Source organism: Felis catus, chromosome C2 (assembly GCF_018350175.1).
Source record: "Felis catus isolate Fca126 chromosome C2, F.catus_Fca126_mat1.0, whole genome shotgun sequence".
In the NCBI taxonomy this organism is placed as follows: Eukaryota; Metazoa; Chordata; class Mammalia; order Carnivora; family Felidae; genus Felis; species Felis catus.
The window spans coordinates 49,187,666-49,214,131 of record NC_058376.1 but is presented as its reverse complement, the minus strand read 5'-3'; the positions used below and the strand labels follow the sequence as shown (position 1 = coordinate 49,214,131).

General features: G+C 37.9%; 1 protein-coding gene across 1 annotated transcript; it reads right to left on the bottom strand.

The window, feature by feature from the left end:
- Positions 1-683: 683 nt before the first annotated feature.
- On the bottom strand, positions 684-17,925 carry PCNP (PEST proteolytic signal containing nuclear protein). Its single transcript, XM_023260104.2, has 5 exons — positions 17,771-17,925; positions 11,445-11,659; positions 8,298-8,372; positions 3,162-3,217; positions 684-2,467 (listed from the first exon to the last, which is right to left on the bottom strand). Exons 1-5 carry the CDS (start codon positions 17,895-17,897, stop codon positions 2,341-2,343), a joined length of 600 nt encoding a protein of 199 aa, XP_023115872.2. The 5' UTR covers positions 17,898-17,925; the 3' UTR covers positions 684-2,340.
- Positions 17,926-26,466: the final 8,541 nt, after the last annotated feature.

Here is a 26,466-nt window from a genome sequence, read left to right as displayed (position 1 = left end):
CCCTGATTTTGACAACTGTCCTGGAGTTACTGAAGATGTTAACAATTGGAGAACATGGAAATATCTTGTAATATTTTTGCAATGTTTTCAAAGTCTGAAGTCTTTTCAAAATGAAGTTTAAAATTCAAAAGAAGTACCTTCACTTAAAAGTAACTTGGACAACCCCTCCAAACTAAATCAAGCTAACCTTGATTATTAGAGTTAAGGAACAACATCTAAAACTCAGCCTTCATTTGTAATTATTCAAATTAGAGTTAACCTTAATTCTAAAGTGGAGTTCAATTTTTTATTTACTAAGACCTGATCTATTGGGAAGCAGCATTAGAAACATTCAGAAAACATTACATGGAGTTAATGGATGGTAGACACTAGAATACCTTCTAACACTTAGGGATTTTCAAAGGTATGCCTTAGCAGGATTTTCTACAGCACAAGACAGGCAATACTTTGGCAGTGGAGAGGGAGGATTTGGATTAAGTCTTTTCCAACCCCAGATATTATAATGCTATAGAACTATGTGCTAAGTTAGGAAGACTCCACTAGGTAATAGTTTTAAAACTCCCTTTACTTTGGCCAACAATCCGGAAAAGAGCAACAATCATAATATCTGTCTCTTCTTTTACGTTAAAAAACAAAACAAAAAAACCAGCGACAATTAAGCAGAATAGAAAATAAGAACACTATTGAGTTTGACAAATTTATTGGTATTTTAGTAAAGACATTCATCTCAGTCGTTTCTCTCCCATCTTGACCTTAGGCTAATATTTGAGTCAAGAAAAGAATATGTAGGAGAGGGATGTTATTTTAACATAAACAGTAAAATGGACAAAAGTGGAAAGTTTGCCTACATTAAAGCAAGTTAAATTCATGTATCTTGATATAATTAAATCATGTAAGAACTAATAGTTCTATATACATTTCCATTGTTTTACTTGGGGCTTACTCTAAACTTAAATGCAAATGAACAAGTGTTAGGAATATATACAGGCTGCTTCTCTGGAGTTATTACTTATTAAAAGAGCTTGGTGAGTAGTTCCCACCAATAAAATAGTCTGAAGCTGCCTCCAAATTAAACATTGCAGGAATTTTCAATTTTTGTTTCTTTTATCTGTGACTAGGTTTTTAAAGATGTGTTTAACTATCACATTAAAAAAGAATTCATATACAAAAATTAAAAAAAAAAACCTACAATACACAGATCTAACAACGTATATGTGGTCAAAGATTCCATAAAATATGTTTAAAGATGCATTTTCTTTTTATCTTCAGTACCTAAAATGTGCTTTTGAGAGGCCATTGGTTAATATGTATACACTCAAATAAACCACAGTACTGTCCTAAAATAAAGAATTCTTGTATTAAGTTCAAATCAAATTTGCTTTCACAAGTTAGTAACTTAAATTAAGCTTTAACAAAGTTACAGAAAGTGCATCTTTCTCATTTTCATCTTCATACAATGTTGTCTTTTTGGTGTTTCTACTTTTTAAAAAATAAAAACAGCCACATATTTAAGTATTATGTACATTTAAATTTTTGGTGGTGGTTTGTATTTTAAAAGAAACAGCTTCCTTATGATTTGCCTCAAGATCTGGTGGAAATGCTTGCAGCAACTAACTAGTAACAAAAACCAAGAGAAGCACATTCAAAATACTGATTTACTTTGGTAGCAAATGGTCTTTGAAGACTAATGAAGGTAGACAAGACCCGTTAAGGTGAAGTGGGCTATTTCAAATACTCAACAATTTACATAAAATTAAAAAAAAAAATTTGTTTCAAGAGCTAAGCATCTGTACCAACTGATAGTAATGCAATACCTAGTTTTTGATGACTTGAAACAAAACAAATGCCCATTAGGAAAAAAAAAAGGCTGTATTTTATCTAATGTACTTTCAGTCAATAGTCCAGTAACATTTTCCTCCCAATACAATACTCCCTCTCTATAAGGCTGTTCCTGGGAGCCAAACACTTCAGTGTAATAAGGGAGTTAAGAGTAATTGCTTGCAGTTTAAATAGACAATAACTTTTTGCGTCCCTCTTAATGTGCTAATAATTGCGTCTAAAAAAATATGCAATTCTTAGAAAGGTACCATTTCTGATTTTTTTATTATCTGTAACCTTTGGAAACTAATCACATGAAACTACAAAATTAGCAAATGTCTTGAAATCTGTATATAAAACATAAATTACCTCTAATTTCAAACTCTCATTTATTAGTGTACCACTCAATCTTTAAAAAAAAAAAAAGGCGGCTCCAAAGATAGTCTTATACCATTCTTTAAAAAAGGAAACTGTTCCTTTTAACTTTACACCCACCCCACACCCAATTTCAAAACACATCATTTAATTGTCTTGGTCATGGACATTTCCAAGATGAGATTTTATATTTCGCTCCCATAGCTTCTGGTTATCAGAAAAACCATGCTTTCCTTTATTGAAGGAGTTTGGTCCTGCTGATGTTGGTGTATCCCTGTGTTAAAAGACAGGAAATTTATTTTAAAAGTTATATAAGGTCTTTCAAAACATATTTGTTTAGTACCTATTATGAACACAAGCTGAACATCAGAAATCCCTACACAATTAAAAAAAAATACTTTCTATAAGACCCATTCCTAAAATTTCAGATTCAGTAGGTCTGAAGAGGGACCAAGCAAATTTGTAGTTTTAACAAACATGTAAGGTACTTTTGACACATAGCTAAGGGAGGCAACCATGGCAGTTTTTAAAACTGGTGCTTGAAACCCACTAACAGGGTCATAAAATCAACTGATGGCTTGCCATCAGCATCTATAAAAAATGAAATCGAAGAAAAACATGAAGATGTATTACACATAAAAGGGTTCAGTGCCACTGTGGACTTGTGTCATATTTACTTCAATTTTATGTTTTACATGTTTTTAAATGTATTTGTGTGTGTGTGTGTGTGTGTGTGTGTGTGTGTGTGTGTACACATACACACATACAAACTGGGTATTTAGACTGGGTTCGACAGTAAGTCTAAAGTCTTACTTTGGGTCCCAGTATGAAAGGAAAGTACTCCTCTTCTCTTACCAGAAGGGAAAATAACATCACTGACAGCTCACAGAATTGTTTTGCCCGAATATTTAAGAAAAGTTGGAACACTAAAAGATTATTCTCTACAATCTTTATAAAAAAGCACATACCTTCCAATATTCTTCATCCTCATCTTTGCTTCTGGAGGCATTTCCTCTGGTTCACTCTGGAGGGGAAAAAAAGCAGAGATGACTCATTACAGGTTTATTAAAATTCACTTGCTAACTCATAATACTAAATTTGTATCTAAGCCTTTTAGCATTTTCAATACTGTAAATCTTTGTAAAAGGAAAAAATTATTTATCTTAACTACATTTTAAAAAGAAACACAGCTTCAAGTGTTGATTTTGCATAAAGAAAAAAATCTGGAAAAACTTGGTATTCTAGAACCAAAACCATTTGCTTACTATGCTACACATACACATTGTGCTAAATTCTTTAATATGTACCATCTTTAGGGGTGCCTGGGTGGCTCAGTCGGTTAAGCATCTGACTTTGGCTCAGGTCATGATCTTCACGGTTGATGAGTGCCAGCCCTGCATTGGGCTCTGTGCTGACAGCTCAGAGCCTGGAGCCTGCTTCTGATTCTGTGTCTCCCTCTCTCTGCCCCACCCCTGCTTGCACTCTGTCTTTGTCTCTCAAAAATGAATACATGTTAAAAAAAATTAAAATTAATATGCACTATCTTTTTTTTTTTTTTTGAGAGTGAGGGAGGGAGAGGGAGGAAGGGGCAGAGGCAGAGAGAGACAGAGACATAGACTCTGAAGCAAGTTCCAGGTTCTGAGCTGTCAGCACAGAACCCACTTCAGATCCTGTCTCCCTTTTTCTCTGCACCTCCCCTGCTTGAGCTCTCTCAAAAATAAACATTAAAATAAAATAAAACCCTAATCACATCCTAAAATAATACAAAACAAACCCCTCCCCCAAACAAATAAACCCTAACAAATCTTATCATCACTTGCATTTTATTTATTTATTTGAGAGAAAAAGAGTGAAAACTCGCAAGTAGGGGAGAGGGGGGTGGAGGGAGGGAGAGAGAATCTCAAGCAGGGTCCACACTCAGCTTGGAGCCCAAGGCCCTGGGATTAGGACCTGAGCTGAAATCAAAAGAGTTGGCTGCTCAGGGCACCTGGGTGGCTCAGTCAGCTGATTGGCCAGCTTCTGCTCAGGTCCTGATCTCACCGTTTCTGAGTTTGAGCCCCATGTCTGGCTCTGTGCTGACAGTTCAGAGCCTGGAGCCTGCTTCGGATTCTGTGTCTCCCTCTCCGTCTGTGCCTCCCCCACTTGTGCACCCAAGCGCGTGCTCTCTCTCTCTCAAAAACAAATAAATATTTTAAAAACTAAAAAAAAAAAAAAAAAATTTGGCTGCTCAACTGGCTGAGCATTTGCATTTTAAAGTTGAGGTAAACAAGGTTAGTTTGTCCAAAGTCACAAAGCTAATAAATAGCAAAAGAGTTGGATGCCAAAGCAAAGAATCTTAGTAACTTTATGGTATTGTTCCTTCTAAAAACGTCTCCTTCACTATAAAGGTATCTCGAAAATCTTGAAAGTTCATTCATTAGTACTTACATAAATGTTGAAAAGATATATGGTAAGTTAAATTCCTTTTTTTTTTTAAGTTTATTTATTTTTGAGAGAGTGAGCGTGCACAAGCAAGCGGGTAAGGGGCAAAGAGAGGGAGAGAGACAGAATGCCAAGCAGGCTCTGCATTGTCAGTATGGAGCCTGATGCAGGGCTCGAACTCACAAACCGTGAGATCATGACCTGAGCCTAAGTCAGAGGCTTAACTGACTGGTAAGTCAAATAAATGTTGCTGCTGAGCTAAATATTCTTTTTTTTTTTAAGTAGGCTCCAAGTCCAACATGGGCTTGAACTCATGACCCAGGATGAAGAGTCACATGCACATCCTACTGACTGAGACAGACAGGTGACCCCCAAGCCTCCTTTTAGGTAAGCTCCAACAACCCTCAGATCAACAGTCATGCGCGCTTACCTACTACTGAGTCAGCCAGGCACCTCTAAATATTTTTTTAAAAGAGTGTTCTCAAGATCTAGTCTAAAGGGGTTTCTACTGGTCAAATCTGGGGCAAGCATTATAGCTTACTGAATAAAGAACTGATGAGCCTACACTTAGATAAATAAGGGGAAGTTCTTCCTTATAGTAAGAGACAATAAATATACAAGAGATAAGAGAACAAGAAAAATCATAATTGATTCTGGTAGGAATCCCTCAATGGATGTTAACACTCATGAGAATGTTTTTATTATTACTATTTTCTTAAATGTTTATTTTTGAGAGAAAGAGCACAAGCAGTGGAGCAGCAGAGACAGCAGAGAGCCCGTTTCATGAGATCATGACCTGAGCTGAAGTCAGAGGTTTAACTGACGGATCCAGCCAGGTGCCTTGTATTTTTTTTTTTAATTACAGACTTTATTTTTAAGTAATCTCTACACCCAACTTGGGGCTCAAATATAAACCCCAAGATCAAGAGTTGCAAGCTCTACCAACTAAACCAGCCAGATGCCCCCCCATATAATCTTTAATTACAAAAGGTAAAACAATAATCTGAAAAGCAGAAGGGTGCCCGGATGACTCAGTTGGTTAAGCTACCGACTTTGGCTCAGGCTGTGATCTTGTGGTTCGTGAGTTCGAGGCCGGCGTCGGGCTCTGTGCTGACAGCTTGGAGCCTGGAGCCGGCTCTCTGCCCCTCCCCTGCTAATGCTCAAAGATAAATAAACATTAAAAAAATTTTTTTTTTGAAAAGCAGGGGAATCTGGCAGACATCACTTTAACCAAAAGATCAAAGTTAACACCGTCAGTAATGGGACATATTGACAACATGTGCACCCTGATTATGATGCATTAAGAACTTGGCATAGCTTCTGTGGTATTCCTGCCAAAGTAAGTAATGTGAATCTAATCATAAGGAAACATCACACAAATTCAAACTAAGGAAAACTTTACAAAATAACTGGCCTGGACTCTTCAAAAATGTTAATGCCATGGAACAGAGGCCAAGGAATTGTCCAAATTAAAGGAGACTAAAAAGGTAACAATGATAAATATATTTTTAAAATTTAAAATTAATTAAATGGATGCCCTCTTTGTCAAATATATTTTAGGCCCAGATATATATCCCGTGTTACTTATGTTCTGCAGAAAAAGGAAAAACCAGATGATTTTAGATACACACATTCTTTTATCTAAGAGACAAGTTAAAATTAATATCCTTTACCATCATTAACTTGTTAATTTCTCCATTTGCCAAACAGGAATAACTACATCGCATGATTCATAGAAATATATGGAGAATAAAATAAAGTTATATGAAAAGACCCAAATTGTTAGGCATTCAAAAAAAGCCATTACTATCATGTAGGTGTTTACCATTTCCAGCCTCTCTTTTCACACACGCTGTTCCCTTTTTCGTATATTGTCCTCTCATACATTCTGTACATAGCAAAAAGCTACCTAATCTCTCAAGAATGTTAGAGATAACAGAAAACATGGGATATTACTTTTTAGTTTTTTTTTAATGTTTTATTATTTACTTTAGAGAGAGACAGAGTGTGGGTAGGGAAGGGACAGAAAGAGAGGTAGACATAGAATCTAGAGCAGGCTCCAGGCTCTGAGCTGTCAGCATAGACATTTCCACAGAATCCTTCAACTCTGACAAGTAGTTTAAAAATGTATGATTTAAACTGACTTTTCATTTTACAACTGAAAAACGAAGGCTCCAAAAAGGTAAAGTGATTTATTTCACAGGCTTTCTACTAGTTAGTAACTGGACAAGACAGGAGAAGAATCCAGGTCTTCCCACTGCCAGTTCAGTGCTGGCATCTAGTTACTTGGCCTCTCTTCCTGCCTTGAATTTCTATTATCACTTCATATCTTTGTATACTTTTGAGTTTCATTTTGTACTATTTTATGCCCTATGAGACTGAGTTCCTGGAGGGACATGTCTGAATTATCTTTGCAATCTCACTGTGCCTAGCATATAGAAATTACTCAGGGGCGCCTGGGTGGCTCAGTTGATTGGGCGACCGACTTCAGCTCAGGTCATGATCTCACGGTTTGTGGGTTTGAGCCCTGCGTTGGGCTTTGTGCTGACAGCTCGGAGCCTGGAGTCTGCTTCAGATTCTGTGTCTCCCTCTCTCTCTGCCCCTCCTCAGCTCATGCTCACTCACTCGCGCTCTCTCTCTCTCTCTGTCTCTCCCAAAAATAAATAAACATTAAAAAAAGTTGCTCAAGTGTGTGCAATGAGTTAAGTGCAAAGAATCCAGAGATAACCACAGTAATTCTTTACCTATTGATCTGGGCTCTAATCATTCCATACTTATCCTTGCCCAAACGTCTACAGCAATCTCCAGTCCAGACAAATACAGCTGCTAGTATTTATGACTTGTCTTAGCTTATAAAAGTATTCTTTGCTTTGTCAAAACCCTGCCTAATGTTTTAGTATCCAATTCTTACTTCTTCTCTTTTATGTTCTTCCCAATTATTTCAGCCCACACTGTGCTCCTCTGAATGTGTAATTCTTATCCATATTGTTTTTGAGAGCAATTACTCATGTACCCTGTTAACAGTTAATTGTTATACAATGGGGTCACATCTTAAGAGGGAGTTAGGTTTCTAAAGTCAGAGACCAAAGAAAAAAAAATCAGTCAAAATGATGCTTTAAATTCCATACGTTATTCATAAGCACAAGAAGAGAGGGACACTGTGAGAGGCATGAAAGAGCTAAGGCTGTCTAAGAGAATAGCAGATAAGCAACTCGTGCTCACTCTGGAACACATGCTTAATGAACAGAACTTCTAGCAGAATCACCTGCACTATTAGCTATTCCTCATGGGAGAAAACACTATAGCTGTCTTTTGTAAGCTGAATGAATGCATGATGCCTGAACACTGAAGACTCCAACTATAAAATTATTAAAGGCAGCAGCATTAAATCTGTCTTTTCCTGGATCCTACATATTTCCTAGCACATATATATGATATATATATCAACATATACATCAGGCATTTGTTTTGATTCTTAAGGTCATTGCCCCCAAAGGCAGTTATATTTTAAATAATCCTACAACCACATAAATAGAAATATCCAGATTTTGCAGGCATCACAAAAAATCTATTCAGAATTACAAAGAAAATTCACTAGTACCATTAATGCAACCTACAACCTGCCACTAACTTCATTAAAGAACTGATTCAAGTAAAATAAACAAAACTAGGTATCAACTTACATCTTCATCTTCATTAAAAGCTGCTGCTACTGAAAGAGTTTTTGGAGCAAGAGTTGGAACAGTTTCTTTAGGCTTCTGAAGAAGAAACACATTAAGAAGTATCACATAATGTTTACACAGGCTTGTTTAATGATACAAATAATTTATCTTCAAAGATTCAATTTTATGTTTTCATAGAAACATACTAAGGAACTCAGAACAAACTTTAAAGAACTCCATTTTCTCTTTTGACAAATGTGGTTATCAATGGGTAGCTTTAATTTTATTAATGATACGTCCATTTGTTTTCATCCTGTAAAAGATTTTCTAGTCAGGATCTGTAATTTAATATCATTTAGCTAAGGGATACCTGGTAAAGGTAAAGGTAAATGATTAGTAGTACTTGCCCACAGTGGCCAAGAATGAACTGCAGTGTGACTTAAGAACATAAAAGACACCAAGACTCCTCTCCCTACTAGTGTTCTGCCCTGTAGCCTGTAAATATGTTTCTCTTCTATCCAACCTAAGTTTTTGAGGTAAACTGTCCTATCATCATCCTCTCACCATCAATCTGGTCTTCAACCCACTGCAATCAGGCTTCCTCCCTCATTCTCCCATGGCTCCTCACTCACCTAGAATCAGGTGACCTTGATTCTGTAGGGTCACCAATGACTGGTGTGCTGCTTTTGGCTCTAATCACCAGCTCCTTTTTGAAAACACTCCTACCTTGAATTCTCTGACACTGCTTTTTATAGGCTATTCTAATTCTCTGACCTTTTGTTGTTTCCTCCTGTTCCCCCCCTAAATAACACATACCCAAGATTCTGTTCTTAGTGACCTTTCCTTCTCTGTACTTCCCTGGTCAACTCCATTCACTCCCATGGTTTTAACTACCAAATCTTAAATGTCTACCCCCAAATAGAATGTCACATGCCTACCGGAGCTCCACTTAAGAGCTCCGATGCGTACTTTAGTTTGACAGTGTTCTAAGTACCCAAGCCAGAAATCCTTTTCTTCAACTTGCACTCTATCATAAAGTCCTGTAGATTAAATATTTAATAGAATTATGTCTCCCTCTGCCTTCCCATCAACTACCATACTATGGACACCTAAGGCCCTTTAGTATTACTTGCCTGAACTACTGTTAGAAATACCATCCCCTACTCTCAATTTTCTCCTCTATAATGGCACCAAAGTGATATTTCTAAAATGCACATCTGTTTAAGGGTTAAGCTTCCTTACAACAGTTTCATAGCTCCACTAGAACTTAAAGAATAAAACCAAACTATGCAAGTCCTTTATGATTTGGTTCTATGGTCTCATTTAGGGGGCTTTTCATCCCTACATTTGCATACCAATTTCCAACTACAAACATTTTCCTGAATGTACCATGTGGCTTCACATCTAAACGACTTTTGCATGAAATTCTTTTTATCTGAGATGCCCTTTGCCTCCTGTCTATACAGTTAAGGCCAACTCAAGCATCACTTCATCAGTGAAATCTTCTCTGATCTCCTGAAACAAAATGAACCACGCTTTCTTTTTATAACACAAACACTTTTGTCAATAATGCTTGCTTTTGAAGGAATAAAAACCATTAATTTGGAGATTATGCATAAAGACTCTAGAAATACCCTTTACTCTTTTAAAGATGTCAGGTATTTGATGTTGTACATACACATATGACACAAGTATCTGCTGATCAACTATCTTTTCATATCATATAATAAAAGCAATAGTTTCAACTATTTTTTTGTATCTTACATCCCACCTCCCTAAGACAACTGTGGTTATACTATAGTTTATTTTATGAAAACAAGTTTTTGTTTTCCAAAGATTAGGAAGTTTTTACTGACTAGACTTTCTCAAACAAAACCCTCCCTTCTAAAATGAGGAGGAATTACTACATCATGTCAATGATTTAGAAAAAGTAGGGATTTGCATATCTAATTTAGGGGTGTGTTGAACCACAGCAGAATCTATTATCGACAAGAATACCTATATTGAAGTGTGTCTGAGAATACACGTTGAATGACTATCAGAAAAACACAAATACTTATGCAGTTAGGTCTATGCAACTTTATAAAAAAAATATTAAACAAAAAGAAATCAGCTCAAATAGGAAGAATAGTCATGAAGTAATGTTATAAGCAGAATGTCTTTTGTTTGGAATGAATTTTTTAAAGGAATAAAAAGAAAACAAATAGGAAAAAGCAAAACAACATAGGGTAGGAGTAGGGGTCCTGAGAAATGGTAGCTCTTCTAAAACTGTAAGTATAACTCAAACACATTGACTCTAGTAGGAACTTGATCCATATCATATTTTTAAGATCTTGGAATGAACATCATACACAGAATAAAGCTGTGTGCACCTGGCAAATAAGCATTAATTTTCACAGAACAGACATGAATAAACAACTCAAAAGTAGTAATCCCAGTAATTTTAGGATTATTCTCCTTACACAAGAATGTGACTATATTCTAAAGCCAACAGTGTACACTATTTAAGTAACATTTTTTTCTGAAAGACCTATGTGGTTGAAGCATATGAAACTGTCACTTTTGTAGGTCAAAATTAGTCAAATATCAAAACTTCATAATAAGCTTCAATCTATTATTTCAAAACTTTCCAGATACTCCACAGTTAGTTAATTATTAACTTAAGGTTTATATTTAAAACAAGGGACCAAAAGTTGATCTGTCATTGGATATATAGAACTCAGTGTCCATTTGTAGCTCCAAAGTAAAGTGACCAGGAAGCTCTTCTTATCAAGCAGTATCTCACTAGTACTTATTTCTAGAAATATTATTTTTAATATTACTGGAATTGAAAAATAAGGAAAAAAAATGAAATTCTTTCTGAAAATGTTTTTCAGAGGTTTTACTCAACTGAGAAAAATTCTAAGCTGTTACTTTATAAATCATATATTCCCTATAATAGTTGCTCCTTCTCATACTCCAAACCTTTTTGAAAAAGTTTTACTGAGTTATAATTTATCCATATTGTTCTTGAATATAGAGCTAATAACTTCTTAAATACTTAACATGTAAGTTCATGTACCAAAGTACCTTTTTACACTCAATTTACCATAACCCCATAAAAGCAGGTTTCCAAAACAAATTCTTAAGCCCCATTATGCACACCATATAGATCAAATAACAACTCACACTTGATCCAAGTTTGATGGATATGGCTGAGGCTTTCTTTGTCGTCTGACTACCTATGGCAAATCCAAACTTGGAGATCTTTGTAGGCTTTGTTGGGAGGTCTGCAGCTTCTTCTTCAGCTGATCGCTTCTCAGCGCTGCGACTGGAACTTTCCCCTCCATTACTGGAAGAAACAGTCTTAGTTTTCACAGGTTTTTCTGCTTCTTCTTCAGGTCCTGGTGAAGTCGAAACAACTTACCAAGATGAGCTATTTTTACTGAGCAGATTGATGGGAGCAGCAACCTCAAAAAGCATCGTTATAAGGAAGATACCTCTGCAGGTGTCACCTACTGACCCAACAGTCTCTTCCACTGTGTTAGAGTGTACAGCAGGAACTGAGATTGTGTGGCAGTAGAAGAGGGTCCCATGAATTAACTAGCATAAAATACAGAGCAATTTAAAATTATAAACGTAGAGTTCATATAATGTAAGACCCTTCAACTAAACACTATTATAGAAGTTATCTAATAATCTAATTATTTGTGGAATTTTGCTTTTTAGAAATTAAGACCTGTAGGTTCTTCTACACAAACTAGCTTGTGAATATTAGTCCACATCACAGGAAAACACATTTGACTAATAAATTCTAACATTCTTCAATTATGTACTACTAGTTATACAAAGTACCTAGCTATGAATGGTCCATTATTACCTGAACTACAGTGCTAATACAGCCTGGAGTAATTTTCTTGAGTGATGTGTACCTCATGTACCTCTCACACGATTTTTAGAGTTGAAAAGGAAACTCAAGGAAGCCTTCAAGTCATCCCCTCCAATGTAACTTAATTCTACTTTGAAAGTTTGGTTATCATCTGTTTTAACGATCATACTTAGGTTCATACACTACTTTTTATAATGAAAGAAAGATGAACTAATTATAATTTCAAATAGTAGAAGCCATACATATGTAGACTAGGAATGTAAGAGGGCTTTCAATGATTTGGCTTGAGTCTGTATTAATCAATGAATGGTAACAGTAAGTTTTTATTTTGAGTATCTTTGGTCCTTTGCACAAGAAGGCTACTTAATATATTGGAATGTAAGATAGAAGAAGTTTGGTTGATTATTAAAAATTATTTTCTTGCCCCAATTCACCCTAGAGAATGTTTTCTGTTACACTAGTTTATGAAGACAAGATGCTCTAAGCAATATCCCTGACAACTGTTAAGAAAACAGGACATTTCTAGAATGGGGGGAAAGCGGGAAATCAAACACAGATAGATGGACAATATTAAAAAATCCAGAGACTATATATCTTAATCCATGTATTTCTGGAATGATGAGGTCTCTAAATTAATAAGCACTTTGAACAGAACATTTGATTTCATTTATAGGAAAGACAACAGGAACTCTATCCCCTTTGGACAGTGGTGAAAGTTATGATAAAAATGTTGAGGAGGAATTAAGCAGGATTAGCTTTTGGGATTTCCCCAGGAGACAAAGATAGCAGTGGAATGGTTGCTGGAGGTGCCAGTCACTTATTTAGATATGAAATTACAAAAGCACCTGAAGAATGTAAGATTAATATTCAATAGTTGAAATACAGAAATGTAGAATTTCTTAAAAATAAGACAGTATTATGCCAACATTATTTTATAACTAAAAGCAGTGTTCTAAATTTCATTCTGCATTGTTTATAGTTTTGATCAATTATGAATTATACTGTAGAACCTAAACAATAATAACTATTTCTTTGTGACTGACAGCTAAAATTGAAAACTCAGTCTCTACGTATGGGAACACATATAAACATAGAAAACACACTGGGTTTACAAAAAGAAACAATCTATATATATTAAGGCACAAATTTTGTGCAAACACAAACTCTAGAAAACATCAAATAGCATAAAGAACATTTAGTCTTGGGGCGCCTGGGTGGCGCAGTCGGTTAAGCGTCCGACTTCAGCCAGGTCACAATCTCGCGCTCCGTGAGTTCGAGCCCCGCGTCAGGCTCTGGGCTGATGGCTCGGAGCCTGGAGCCTGTTTCCGATTCTGTGTCTCCCTCTCTCTCTGCCCCTCCCCCGTTCATGCTCTGTCTCTCTCTGTCCCAAAAATAAATAAACGTTGAAAAAAAAAAAAAAAAAAGAACATTTAGTCTTGACTGTGGTATATATACAACTCTGCTTTTGAACTGTGACCCAAGAACTATACATAATTACTCAAGATCTCCAGTTCTTTAAAAAAAACCTATCTTTTCTTAATTCTAGGTCTCCTTTTACCCACAAAATTCTGGAACAAAGAATCTAGAAAAACGATAGCATAAATATGAAACAGAATGAAAAACATAAATCTTACTATAATATTAGTACAATTAAGTGTGATAACTGGCTGAACTCGTATGTGATAATATATGAAACAATACTATCTGTCCAATCCCATGATGCTATAGGGAAAATTTCTATAGACACTGCTGTAGAAAAGGTAGCATGAACGGGGAAGTTGGGAAAACTACCATTAATTAGGTAACCAACTGGCAGCAACTCAATTTTATTTTTATCTGCCCTCTTGACACCTTAAGAGGCAGACTATTAAGACCACCCACATTTCAGGTCCACACTGAAGATGAAACATGCTATGTCTAGTAGGTCATTTCTAAACACGACTGATTCCAGATCCAGCAATTATTTTTGGACATAGTAAATAACTCTTTGGCCTTGCTCTTCTCAAGAAGCTTTTTTTTTTTTTTTTTAAACAACTGTAAATACTCAACAACTTTAGAAAACATCCGCTCTTCAACAAAGGGATGGGGGAAAGGGAGTGAAGGAAAGTAGGTGTACTATTAGTATTTATTACTTAGCCTTAAATGGCTCAATGTATCACATGGATTGGAGCTGCTATTTTCTCTTTAGGTAATCTAATAATTACGTAGTAAAATACACAAAACATTTAGGAAATACAGCAAATGGAAACAGCAATGAAAACAGAAAAATGTGACAGACAAATCCATATTATCAATGAGACTGTTGTCACAGTTTCTACAAATCTATAGTTCATCAGAAGAGAAAATTATTTCAACCTAATTTGAGCTTTGAAATATACCATTAAATATCAACACTAATTTCAAGGTCCATTAAAGTGTTTATCTTTAAATACAACATGTTCTGCACTTTAGCATTTGGGAGCTTTTAATCAAGAACTCCTGTTTTCAATTTATTTAATGAGATCGCTGAATTTTGGAAAGTGAAAAAATTTTTAGATGGCCATAGTTTGGCAATGTGAAAATTTTAGCAATATGACTTACATCTTTGTTCTTTGTTTTTAATAGGGATTTGAAATTCTCTTTATTTCCTATTCATTGAATCTCACTACACATCCCTCATTAAAAGTAGTTCAAGGTTGGAACTTTTAGATTCTGAGGGAGAAGCAAGAGTCATCTGTCAGAATATCCATGCTCTAGAGAATGTGACTTTTATTTTATTTATTTTTTAATGCTTTTTAAAAAAATGTTTATTTTTAAGAGAGAGAGAGAGAGGAGAGAGAGAGTGCAGGGGAGGGAAAGAGAGAGAGGGAGCTGGAGGATCACTGACAGTAGAGAGCCAGATGGGGGCTCCAACTCAAGAACCCCAAGATCATGACCCTGAGCCAAAGTAGGACACTTACTGAGCCACCCAGGCACCCCTATTTATTTTTAAGTTTATTTATCTTGAGAGAGAGAGAGAGAGAGAGAGAGAGAGAGAGAGAGAGAGAATGAGAGCAAGCTCAGGGGAGGGGCAGAAAGAGAGAATTCCAAGCAGGCTCCGCACCATCAGTGCAGGCCTGAACTCAGGGACTGCGCAAGATCATGACCTCAACCGAAATAAAGAATTAGACCCTTAACTGACTGAGCCACCCAGGCGGCCGGCAACTTACATTTTAAAGAATATGTGATCAGTTTTTTAAAAATAAGAAAATCACAAAACAATTTACAGCAAAATATAAATGCATAAAATTATATAAAAGTACTAGATTCTTTATCAAGGATTATTTTAATAAAAGGGATTTTATTGAGTTTGTATTCATTCCGAGCAAACAAAGTATGTAGATTAATGTGAAATCAAATTACACATGGTACTAGCACATTTTTTCTTTTCCACTGAATAGTTGGAAAGGAGGGCTTTGGAGGACAAAGTTACCTTATTTTGAAAAAAAAATTAGCTAATAAAGTTTAACTCCATAAGGGTATATTCTTCATGATCCATTTGTATTTTGGTAGCTTCTTCATTTGATAAAAGAGTACACAGCTACCTCTCCAAAAGGACTGACAAGCAGTTTAAATGAGAACATATTCAAGACCCTCCTAGTGGCTGGTATAATAAATGTCAATTTCATTCAAGTAGTTCTTAGATAACCTGAAACAGCATGAGGTGGCCATGATTATGATATGGACAGCTTTTCTAAAATTTCTATTTCAAGGAGCTACAAAAATTTAGCCAAAGGAGAAAAAAAATCTGCCCAAAGCCTTATTCCCCCCCCCCCCCCCCTTTCTTTAAGGTGAGAGCAAGCTCAAGTAAGTAGCTTCTCTTACTGACATAAATTCATTCATAACTACTTATAAGAAAATACACTTCCAACTTACTGGACTGTTCAAAAGGAACTAAAAATCAGAATATTCTCTAGGTAAGTCCCTAAGATAAGCTTGATAGTGTTTGAAAATAGTGACCACTTGCCATAAAATTAGCAATTCAGCAACATCCAGTGTTAAGTGTTTTAGCTATGATTCCTCTGTATAAATTCATTAAAAATACCTGACATTCAAAAATGGTTTATATGCAACAGCACCATTTTCTTGTAAAGGCAGGCAAATCCAAGGCAAATTATGATGAAGTTATTAAGGGATATTATTCTAAATCACCAAGGATACCATAAAATTTTTGATATCAATCACCCAAGATAATTTTATACCACCACCACACACACAAAAATATGCTAAAATAAAAACATCAATGTTCATGCTATACAGCTAATTATCCCTAACTGAAAGGGTGGTGGATAAATTACACAGTGGAGTTATGTTGACACTTAAAGTACATTTTGGCAACACATTAAACACACCTCCCATATTCTCAAGACACTTAAAAAGCTATCTTACAAAATTAAAAGATAGTCTAAAAGCCAGGTAAAATTCTTTAGGTCACAGATCTTTGTTTTTCCTCAAACTACTAATTTTTAACGTAATTTTACTCAATAATTTCCAAGATAATTTTTGAGGGGGGAAAAAATCCCTAACGAGGTAGTACTAAATGGTTTAAACTGCTGTTTTTTATTCCCAAGGCAATTCACATTAAACATCATGTTAATAAGGTCCTAGTAACTGCTTTCATATGCTAATAATCTGTATTTTCTTTAAATACTTCAAGAATAAGACTTGAGGAAGTCAGAAAAGAGAGTAATACTTAAAACGTTCTCAAGACATTATGATCACCTCCCACGTGTTAAGTTACTTGCCTTGTTACGACAAAGGGGGATGGGCGGGCGCCTGGAAAGATGTTTCTTTCCCTTCATGCACAAGGCCCAAATTTATAAGAGTGGAGGGTACAGAATGAAGACAACTGTAATCCGAGTTCACATCGTAACAAAATACAGGAAAAGTCACACTAGCCTATTAAGCCACCTAAATATCTGTCAGCAGTTAGCTGGCAAGAACCTCACTGAGAAAAAGCAGACACTTAGAAGAAAGGCAACCAAACCCTAACCCTAAGACCCCGCACCTTAAACCAGCGGGCAGGCAATGGTATTCTTTCCCTCCATCTCCTCGACCCATCCCCATTACAGGGTCGGTATTCAGCTTGGAAATGAAAGAGAAAAGGCCGGGGTCGTACACCACCTCAGCGAAAAGGGAGAAGCAAACTAACTCCTAGGTGTAACTTAGAGGCCAGCACCATTGGAAACTCGGCCTGTGGCCAGTGCCTGCGGCCACCGCTCGGTGACTCTTCCTGTGTGTGTGCGCGTGTTTTGTGTGATGTGCGTCTCCGGTGTGGCGGTAGCGGCTCCTGCACTGCCGCTCCTGGTCCCACCCCGAGTTCGATACCCCTCTCTGGTACCCATCTCCCTTCTCATTGGAAGCAGAGCCTCCGCTGGGGCCAGCAGGTGACCAACAGTGGTCGGCTCTCCCCCGGCAAGGAGGCGATGTGGGCCCGGATCCCAGCGGGCCGCGCCGGGCGTGCCCGGGTCTCGTCTGGGCCCAGCACCTGGCCGGGTGAGCGCCAGATCCGCCCATTTTCGTCCCCATCCTATTCCCCCCACCCCGGGGCGCTCAAAGAAAGGCCCAGAGCATCCCACGCAGCCCGCGACGCTGGGGTTGTGTTCACCTCCGGCGGCTCCAGCTCGTTGCGGCTTCTCAGGCTTCTCCTCTCCCGCCTTCCCGTCCGCCATTTTCCCCGCCGCGGCCTCCGCTGCAGCCACGCCAAGGACGTCACGGCCCCGCCCAGCAACCATTGAGTTTCGGAGCCAGCTCGCGAGGCTGCAGCCTAGAGCGACCCTGGAAAGTAAAAAGATGCCGTTTTGGAAACGGAAGTGAATGTGACGTCATCCACAAGCGGCCTCGGAAGGGAGAGCGGGGAATGTTGTGCTGTGTCTGTGGAGCTCTGGTTAGTGGCTTGACTAGAGGTTGCTTAGGTTCTCATGGCGCAGAGAAGTGAGGGAGCACCACTCCGGAAACGTTGGTGGAGTTTTGTAAGGTTTTTGCGGACTAGGGTGTGGCTACAGCTGAAGCGATCAGGCTGTTTTCATTCTGGTCTTGCTGGACCACCTGTGCCTTTAAAAAAAAAAAAAAAAAAAAAGAGGGCCGTGGGGTGCCTGGCTGGCTCAGAAGAACCTGCGACTCTTGATCTCTGGGTTGTGAGTTTGAGCACCAAGTTGAGTGTAGAGATAAATAAAACTTGTAAAAAAGTGGGGTGGGGGGGGGTGCATTAAAAAAAAAAAAATCGACGTTTATCGAGCGCCCTCTTGTGTCAGACACTATCTTGTGATTTAATCCCCACGACAGTCCATTGTGGTATTCTCTAATGAGCTATGAGAGTTGAGGCCAAAGAGTTATTTGTCTGAGGTCACATAGCCAAGTGATAAAACTACTTTTTCTACAGGTCGCAATTTTCCTATCAAGAGAAATTACCTCATTCAGTTAAAATTGCAGTAATTTCCGCATTATTTAGAAACCTTTAATGGATCCCTAGGGTTTTTAAGATGAAGTCCCACGTGTTATATTGGGCCCCAGCCTAACTTTTTAGCCTCATCTTCCCTTACTCTCTGTATTTATACTACTCTCTTGCCAAATGGGGTCAATTCCTTGTCTAGGGAACTAACTGGAGTTTCTGGGTTTGCCCTACATTAAAAAGTGAGTGTTTCAGAAAGTAGTCTTAAGGAGTCAGAATTTGGGTTTGAATCCCGGTTCTGCCCTTTCCTGGCTGAGTAAACCTTGAGGGTTTCTTACTATCTACAGACATATGTTTTCTTTATAAAAAGAAATAATAATTGTACCTCATCAAAGAGTGCTCATGGGGGTCAGATGAGATAATTTCTATATACCACTTTGGTCGCTTTATATTTCCCTCAAGTATGTGTTTAAAAAAATGTCTCCATAGATGGCTTAAAAGTTATTTGACAACAGACACAATTAAAAGAAATTTTTGGCGGGGGGGTGGGGGGGGCTTCTGCGTGGCTCAGTCGGTTAAGCATCTGACTTAGGCTCAGGTCATGATCTTGCGGTTTGTGAGTTGGAGCCCATATCAGACTCTCCACTGTCAGCATGGAGCCTGCTTTGGATCCTCTGTCTGCTCTCTCTGCCCCTTCCCTGCTGGTTCTCTCTCTCACTCAAAATAAATAAAAACTTAAAAAAAATATTTTTGTTCACAGCTCTTTGTATTGCATATTTCATATGTAAAAAGTGCTTAGTATTTATGCGTGGATGACTCCTCAGGCTCCAAGTCTGGGGAATGGAGAAAGAATCAAAGCATGTCTCATGACAGAAGTAGAGCGGTTTGGTGGTGATATGGTGCTGTTGTGATTTGAAGTCCCTGGCCCACCCATTTATATCAATGTATGTAAAACTCCTCAGCAAAATATTTTATTTTATTTACTTTTTTAAATGTTTATTTTTTATTTTTGAGAGTGAGAGAGAGTGAACACAAGCAGGGGAGGGGCAGAGAGTGAGAGGGAGACACAGACTCCGAAGCAGGCTCCAGGCTCTGAGTTGTCAGCACAGAGCCCGACGCGGGGCTTGAACTCACAAGATGTGAGATCGTGACCTGAGCCAAAGTCAGACGCTAAACGGACCGAGCTACCGAGGCGCTCCAGCAAAATATTTTAAAGAGCAGGTATTAAATTCACATTCGTTTCTTTTTCCTTAGACGTGTTAATCACTGAGACTCACACATTATTTTTTAAATGGAGATGTAAACATGACTTGTATGTGAAATTAAGTATTTATTTATAGATGCCTGTATTTTTGAATGAGGAAAATGAAGTTTAGAGAGGTCCCATATAGCTATCTAAAAGCAGATCCAGTTCCATATACCACACTGTAGAAATTAAGGATGGAAAATAGTAATCCATTCACTTGTCAGTCCAGGAAGTCATATGGTGCTTATCTTGCACAGCATTGTTTCCCAGTACCTAGATTATACCAGTTTCGATAAATATTCATTGAAGAAATGAGTTCAAGCTTCAGTAACCCTCTACAAATGAGTTAGAGTAGTGCAGGGCAAAGAGCAGCAGTATTTATTGCATTAAAAATGAATTTAAACTCTAACTCTGCCATTTGCTAATTCTGTGAGTTTGAACTGATAAAACAATCTTAGCAAATATATTTTAGCTACAAAAATGTATTAATATAGGATTACTGAGAGGATTAGGTGAGATCATACTGGTAAAAATTGTAATGCAGGGCTTCACTCATGGTGGGCACTTAACGGTAGCTATTTTTTTGTCACCTCTAAAGAGTTATTTCAATAATGGTTTAAAAAGCTGGAAATAGAAGGCAATATGGACAACTATTTTATTTTGTTTTTCATATTTATTTTTTAAAGTTTATTTAATTATTTTGAGGGAGAGGGAGAGGGAGAGAATCCCAAGCAGGCTCCACCCTGTCAGCGCAGAGCCCAATGCAGGGCTTGACCTCACGAACTGTGAGATCATGACTTAAGCCGAAGTCAAGAGTTGGACCCTTAACCGACTGAACCACCTAGGCACCCCTAGACAGCTATTATTTTAATTTAGATGTTTAATTTGTGAGGTGACAGCTATAATATCTAACATTTATTCATATTTACTATATGCCAAGCATAATTTGCTAGTTTTTAACATGATATCAAGTACATTAAGTCATCACAACAAACATATGAATTAAGTGCTACTATTATCATTTTTATGGAAGAAGAAACTGGGACACTGGAAAGGCAAGTAAGAGGTGGAGTTAAACTTAGAATTCAGGCAGAGAGCTACAACAAAATCAGAGAGGAAAGGTAGCTAATTGGGGTTTCACTAACCTCCCGGAGATTATTTTATTGTATTTTATTTAAAAGTTTTTAGTGTAGCTCACATGCAATGTTACATTAGGTGCAGGTGTACGACATAGTATTTGACAAGTCTCCACACTAGGCTATGCTTGCTGCAAGTGTAGCTACCATCTGTCACCATACTATGCTATTACGATATCACCAACTGCATTCTTTATGCTGTGCCTCTTATTCCTGTGACTTACTCATTCCCTGTCTAGAAGCCTGTATCTCCCACTTTGAGTAGATTCTTTTTGTTGTTGTTGTTTATTTATTTTGAGAGAGAGAGCAAGAGAGAGCACAAGCAGGGGAGAGGCAGAGAGAGAGAGGGGGAGAGAAAGAATCCCAAGCAGGCTGTGTACTGTCAGCCTGGAGCCCATTGGGGGCTTGAACCCATGAAACGCAAGATCACGACCTGAGCCAAAAATCAAGAGTTAAGACGTTCAGCCGACTGAGTAGATTCTTAATACAGCCTTGTAATTTTATTATATTTTCCAGTACCATCCTCAAATTTGAGTGTACATCAGAATCACCTGAAGGGCTTGTTAAAATACAGTTGAAACTCTGGTGCTACTGCCGAGATTTTGACTCAACGGAGCCCCAAAATGTACATTTCTAACTAGTTCCCAAATGATATTGATACTGCTAGACTAGGGACCAAACTTTGGGAACCACTACCCTAATTATTTCACTTTCTTACACTATTTCACACGTTCTCTGCCCTCCACAAAAGTCCAATAGGTACTCCCCCTCAGCTGATGACTTCACTTCTTATTTTCATGGAGAAAATAATAGAAATGAAAACAGAACTCCTGCATATTCTCACCATATCTGTGGTGTAGTACCTTTATTTGTACTTCTATGGTCTTTTTCTGTGTTACTTATGCAGTAGATCCCATCCTTCTTGCTTATGCACAAGGTTGTCACTTCTCTCACTCCACTGCTTCATCAGATTATCAGATTCCCCTCCATAACTGGATCATTCCCAACAGCATACATACATGGTTTTATATCTCTCATCTTTGCAAAACCAACAAAAACAGAAGACTCTTCTATTGATCTCATATCTACCTCTAGCTCGTTAGCATTTTCATTCATATAGCAACCCTTGAAAGGCTTATTCATATTCACTGTCTCCAGTATCTCTTTGGTATCTGGTACCTACTGTGCTACCACCCTGGTCCAACCTACTATTATCTTTCACTTTTGTTACGGCAGTAATTTCTTAACTGGTCCCTGTCTTAGAATCTTGATACAGCAGCCAAAGTAATCCTTTTAAGATGAGTCAGATTCATTCCCTACAGAAAATTTTATTATGTGCTAGGCACCGTACCAGGCCCTGGGAATATAGCGGTGAATAAATCAGAAAAGAAAAAACTTCCTGCCCCTATGGATTCTAGTTATCCTATTAAAACATCAGGAATATGTCATCAAGACCATGGATCTTCCAATCTCATTCACAGTAAAAACCAAGGGGCACCTGGGTGGCTCAGTCAGTTGAGCATCTGATGTCTTGCTTTCAGCTTAGGTCATGATCTCATGGTTCGTGAGATCAAGCTCTGCATCAGGCTCTGTCCTGACAGCATGGGGCCTGCTTGGGATTCTCTCCCTGTGCCCTGCCCCCCCCCCCCAATAAATAAATAAATATTAAAAAACACCAAAATCCTTAACAATGGCGTAAGAGGCTTACATGATGGACCTCTAGTTACTCTGACTTCATCTTCAGCTCTCTACTCACTCTGCTTCAGCTCCTTGTACCTTGAACTCTCAGGTTTTTGCACTCAAAGTTCTCTTGTTACTCCCTTCATGTCTGCTCTTCAGGTGTGCTCTGAATACTTGCTTGAAGGATATGGCTTAGGTATTAAACTGGGTAACATAATAGGGATAATAGTTAACCAAGACTTTTTTTCATTTTTAGAAATATTTATTTTGCGAGTAAATGTGTGTGCAAGTGGGGGAGGGGCAGACAGGGAGAGAGAGAATCCCAAGCAGGCTCCATGCGGTCAGCAGAACCTGATGCAGGGCTCGAACTCATGAACCATGAGATCATGGCCTGAACCAAAGTCGAGTCAGATGCTTAACTGAGCCACCCAGGTGCCCCAAGACTTTCTTATAAAACTTTTAATTATTAAAATCTGGGAAGTTGATAGTATGTTTGAAGAGAGCACAAGGAGAGAGCTAGAAATGGTATTACATGAAAATAATAGGTAAGAAGAGATGATTAGAATATAGGCAACAAAAATTACCTTCAAAGTGGAAGAATACTATAAATTATTGGGTGTTTGAGATAGGGAAAAGCCACCTAGTGACTGGGAAATCAGATCATTTCGTTTGGAGAAATTGAAGCAGTGTCTGGGGTTCTGTTAAGTTCCAAATTCCAAAACATTTGGAAAATTAAAATTGTATTGAGTTCAAACTGTGGATGAGTTTGCCATTGTGATTTATCCGCATAAGAGAGGAGTCTTAGAAATTAGTTACTGCTTAGCTATTTGGAAGGAATTTATTTTATTTTATTAAAAAATTTTTAATGTTTATTTTTGAGAGAGAGCGAGCGCGCGTGCGCATGCATGAGTGGGGGAGGGGCAGAGAGAGAGGGAGACACAGAATCCGAAGCCGGGTCCAGGCTCTGAGCTGTCAGCACGGAGCCTGATGCAGGGCTCAAACTTACGGACTGCGAGACCACGACCTGAGCCAAAGTTGGATGCTCAACCGACTGAGCCAGCCAGGTGCCCCGGAATTTATTTTTTTAATTCTAGTGTTACCCAGTGAAATACCTTAGCATACTATTACACAGGAAGAAATAAAAATGTACTCCTCAAAAGGACAAATAATTTGCATATACTAGTATTAGAAATTCCATACATTTCAAAGGTAGTCTAAACTAGATAACTAGTTAATATTTTACTTAGCATTTATGGGCCAGACACCATATTAAATGTTTTATGAGTCAAGAACTATTTATCTCCTTTTCATATATGAGGAGAACTGAAATTTCAAGAGATTAAGCAATTTAGGTAACATCAGAGCCTCGGGTGAAGCTGAAACCCAGGGAGTATGTCTGGGACTTGGGAGATCAGTAAGGCACGCTAGGAGCCTTGTTTGTCTCACTCTAGGTGCCAGTCCTGCTAGGCAATCCTAACCCCTTGTTCTGAACCACTATGATATTTTATCTCCATTGTGTCTCAAATGGCTCAGGTATTAGCATTTTGCCACTTAGCTGGGTCTAACGGTTGAAATTCATTCATATCACACTTATTCTTCGTTTACATATCACTTTCTCAAGGCCTTTCCTGATCCCACTCACAAGCTTAGGTTAGGCATCCATTATTTTTCCATTTGTACTTCATACCGTCTTATTACAGAGGGTATAATTTATAGGTTGAAGCCTAGGACTTTATTTAAATTTAAATGTTTTTTTAATGTTTATTATTGAGAGACAGAGAGACACAGAGCGTGAGCAGGGAGGGGTAGAGAGAGGGGGAGACACATAATCTGAAGTAGGCTCCAGGCTCTGAGCTGTCAGCACAGAGCCCAACGCGGGGCTCAAATTTACAAACTGCGAGATCATGACCTGAGCCAAAGTTGGTCGCTTAACCAACTGAGCCACCCAGGCGCCCCTGAAGCCTAGGACTTTAAAATCAAACAGATCTTTTGAATTCTGAGACTACACTTAAAGGCTGAATTTTGAGTAAATTTTTATCTGTAAAAAAGGTACTATTAAACAAGTAAGTTACAAGTACTGTAACACTTGTTACAGTACCTATAACTTAAATTATTCATGTAAACTGCATTTTGTTTGGCAGAGTAGATACTTAGTATTTGGTAAAAGATTAGCTGCTTTAAGAAATGTATTGGACAGCATATCTCATGTTAATTTCTAGTTCAGAAACTAGGTACAAATAGTTGGCCATCCATCTCTATTTTCCATGTTTTCAAAAAATGGTGCAGGTAGTCTACAATGAACGTTTCCTAAAGTTTTAGGGAATAAGTACACATTTTCTCAAGTATATTAGGACTTAGTAGGTAGCAAGAGGCAGAAACCCAGCTTTAAACTGGCTTAGGCAAAAAAGGGGGATCTATTAGATGGGTTATTGCATGAGGTTTGAACAACCAGTAAATACTAAAGGTAAACCTATAGCTGGATCTCAGGGATGATTGGGAACAATGATTTAAACAGCTCCAAAAATTGGTCTTATTTTTATATGCAAGCTTCACTCTCTCCTACTATAGCCTGTCTTCCTTCATGGAAAGGAAGGCCACCATCAATTCCAGAGCTTCCCATCTGTCAAGAGTTCACAATCAGATAGTGACACAGGTTATCTTAGTTCTCAAACCCAAAAATACTAGAAAAGTGTTCTGATTGGCCTATCTTAAAGTCAGATCCCCATCTCTAAGTTTGAGTGAGGTGTCTCTTTTGGGATATTCAGCTGTGGCCAGGGCAAGGTCTGTAAAAGTATGGCAGCTTCCATTCAAATCACATGGCTGGAGAAAAGGAAGTTTTTCCCAAGAAGGGAAAGCTAGCTATACACTAATAGGGAAGTGCTGTATGTAACATTTATCAAATAAATTTTTTTTTCTAAGAGAACAAGAAATGAATTTTGTTCCCTCAAACACATTTTTCATAACATAGCCAAATCCCATGACATGCCAAGGAAGGTCTTAAACTTTTGTTTAACAAAGATTCAGTTAAATATACTTTAGTCCCTATAACATGCCAAGCACTGTACCAAATGTTACTTTAATAAGTGAAACATCACCTGAAGTTTAAAATCTTTTCTGTATCAATTTTTGATGAAAGGGCAGTTGACATGGCTCAAAGAACATCTAAGAAGGAAAATGGAGTCTAAGACTCAAAAGTATTCATAAAAAAGCCACAGACATGGTACAATTGTTTTACTGTACTCAACAAACTTGGATGATTCTTTTTACTTTCAAAAGCTATTGATAAACGGTATTTCCAAAGTCTTGCAGAAATTTAATTAATTGGGCAAAAAGACACTTCAGTTTATTTGGAAAGACAACCTTTAAATTTTTTTCTTAATGTTTTATTTGGTTTTGAGAGAGCCTGAGAGAGAGGGAGACACAGAATCTGAAGCAGGTTCCAGGCTCCGAGCTATCAGTACAGACCCTGATGCAGGGCTCAAACTCATGAACCTGAAATCATGACCTGAGCTGAAGTTGGAAGCTTGGGGCACCTGGGTGGCTCAGTCGGTTAAGCAGCTGACTTTGGCTCAGGGTCAGGTCATGATCTCGCGGTCCGTGAGTTCGAGCCCCGTGTCGGGCTCTGTGCTGACAGCTCAGAGCCTGGAGCCTGTTTCGGATTCTGTGTCTCCCTCTCTCTGACCCTCCCCCGTTCGTGCTCTGTCTCTCTCTGTCTCAAAAATAAATAAACGTTAAAAAAAAAAAATCATTGAAGCTGGAAGCTTAACCAAGTGAGCCACCTAGGTGCCCCTGGAATGACAACCTTTAAAAGAACAAATGAATTCCATTTAGGAAGAAATAGACCAACAGAA

What these genes read in the sequence shown, in the direction of transcription:
- PCNP (XM_023260104.2), bottom strand. Translation starts at nt 17,897, where the DNA reads ATGGTTGCTGGGCGGGGCCGTGACGTCCTTGGCGTGGCTGCAGCGGAG. An exon ending in ACGAGCTGGAGCCGCCGGAG is followed by an intron (nt 11,660 to 17,770) that starts GTGAACACAACC and finishes CGACTTCACCAG; the next exon opens with GACCTGAAGAAGAAGCAGAA. An exon ending in AGGATGAAGAATATTGGAAG is followed by an intron (nt 2,468 to 3,161) that starts GTATGTGCTTTT and finishes CTTTTAACACAG; the next exon opens with GGATACACCAACATCAGCAG.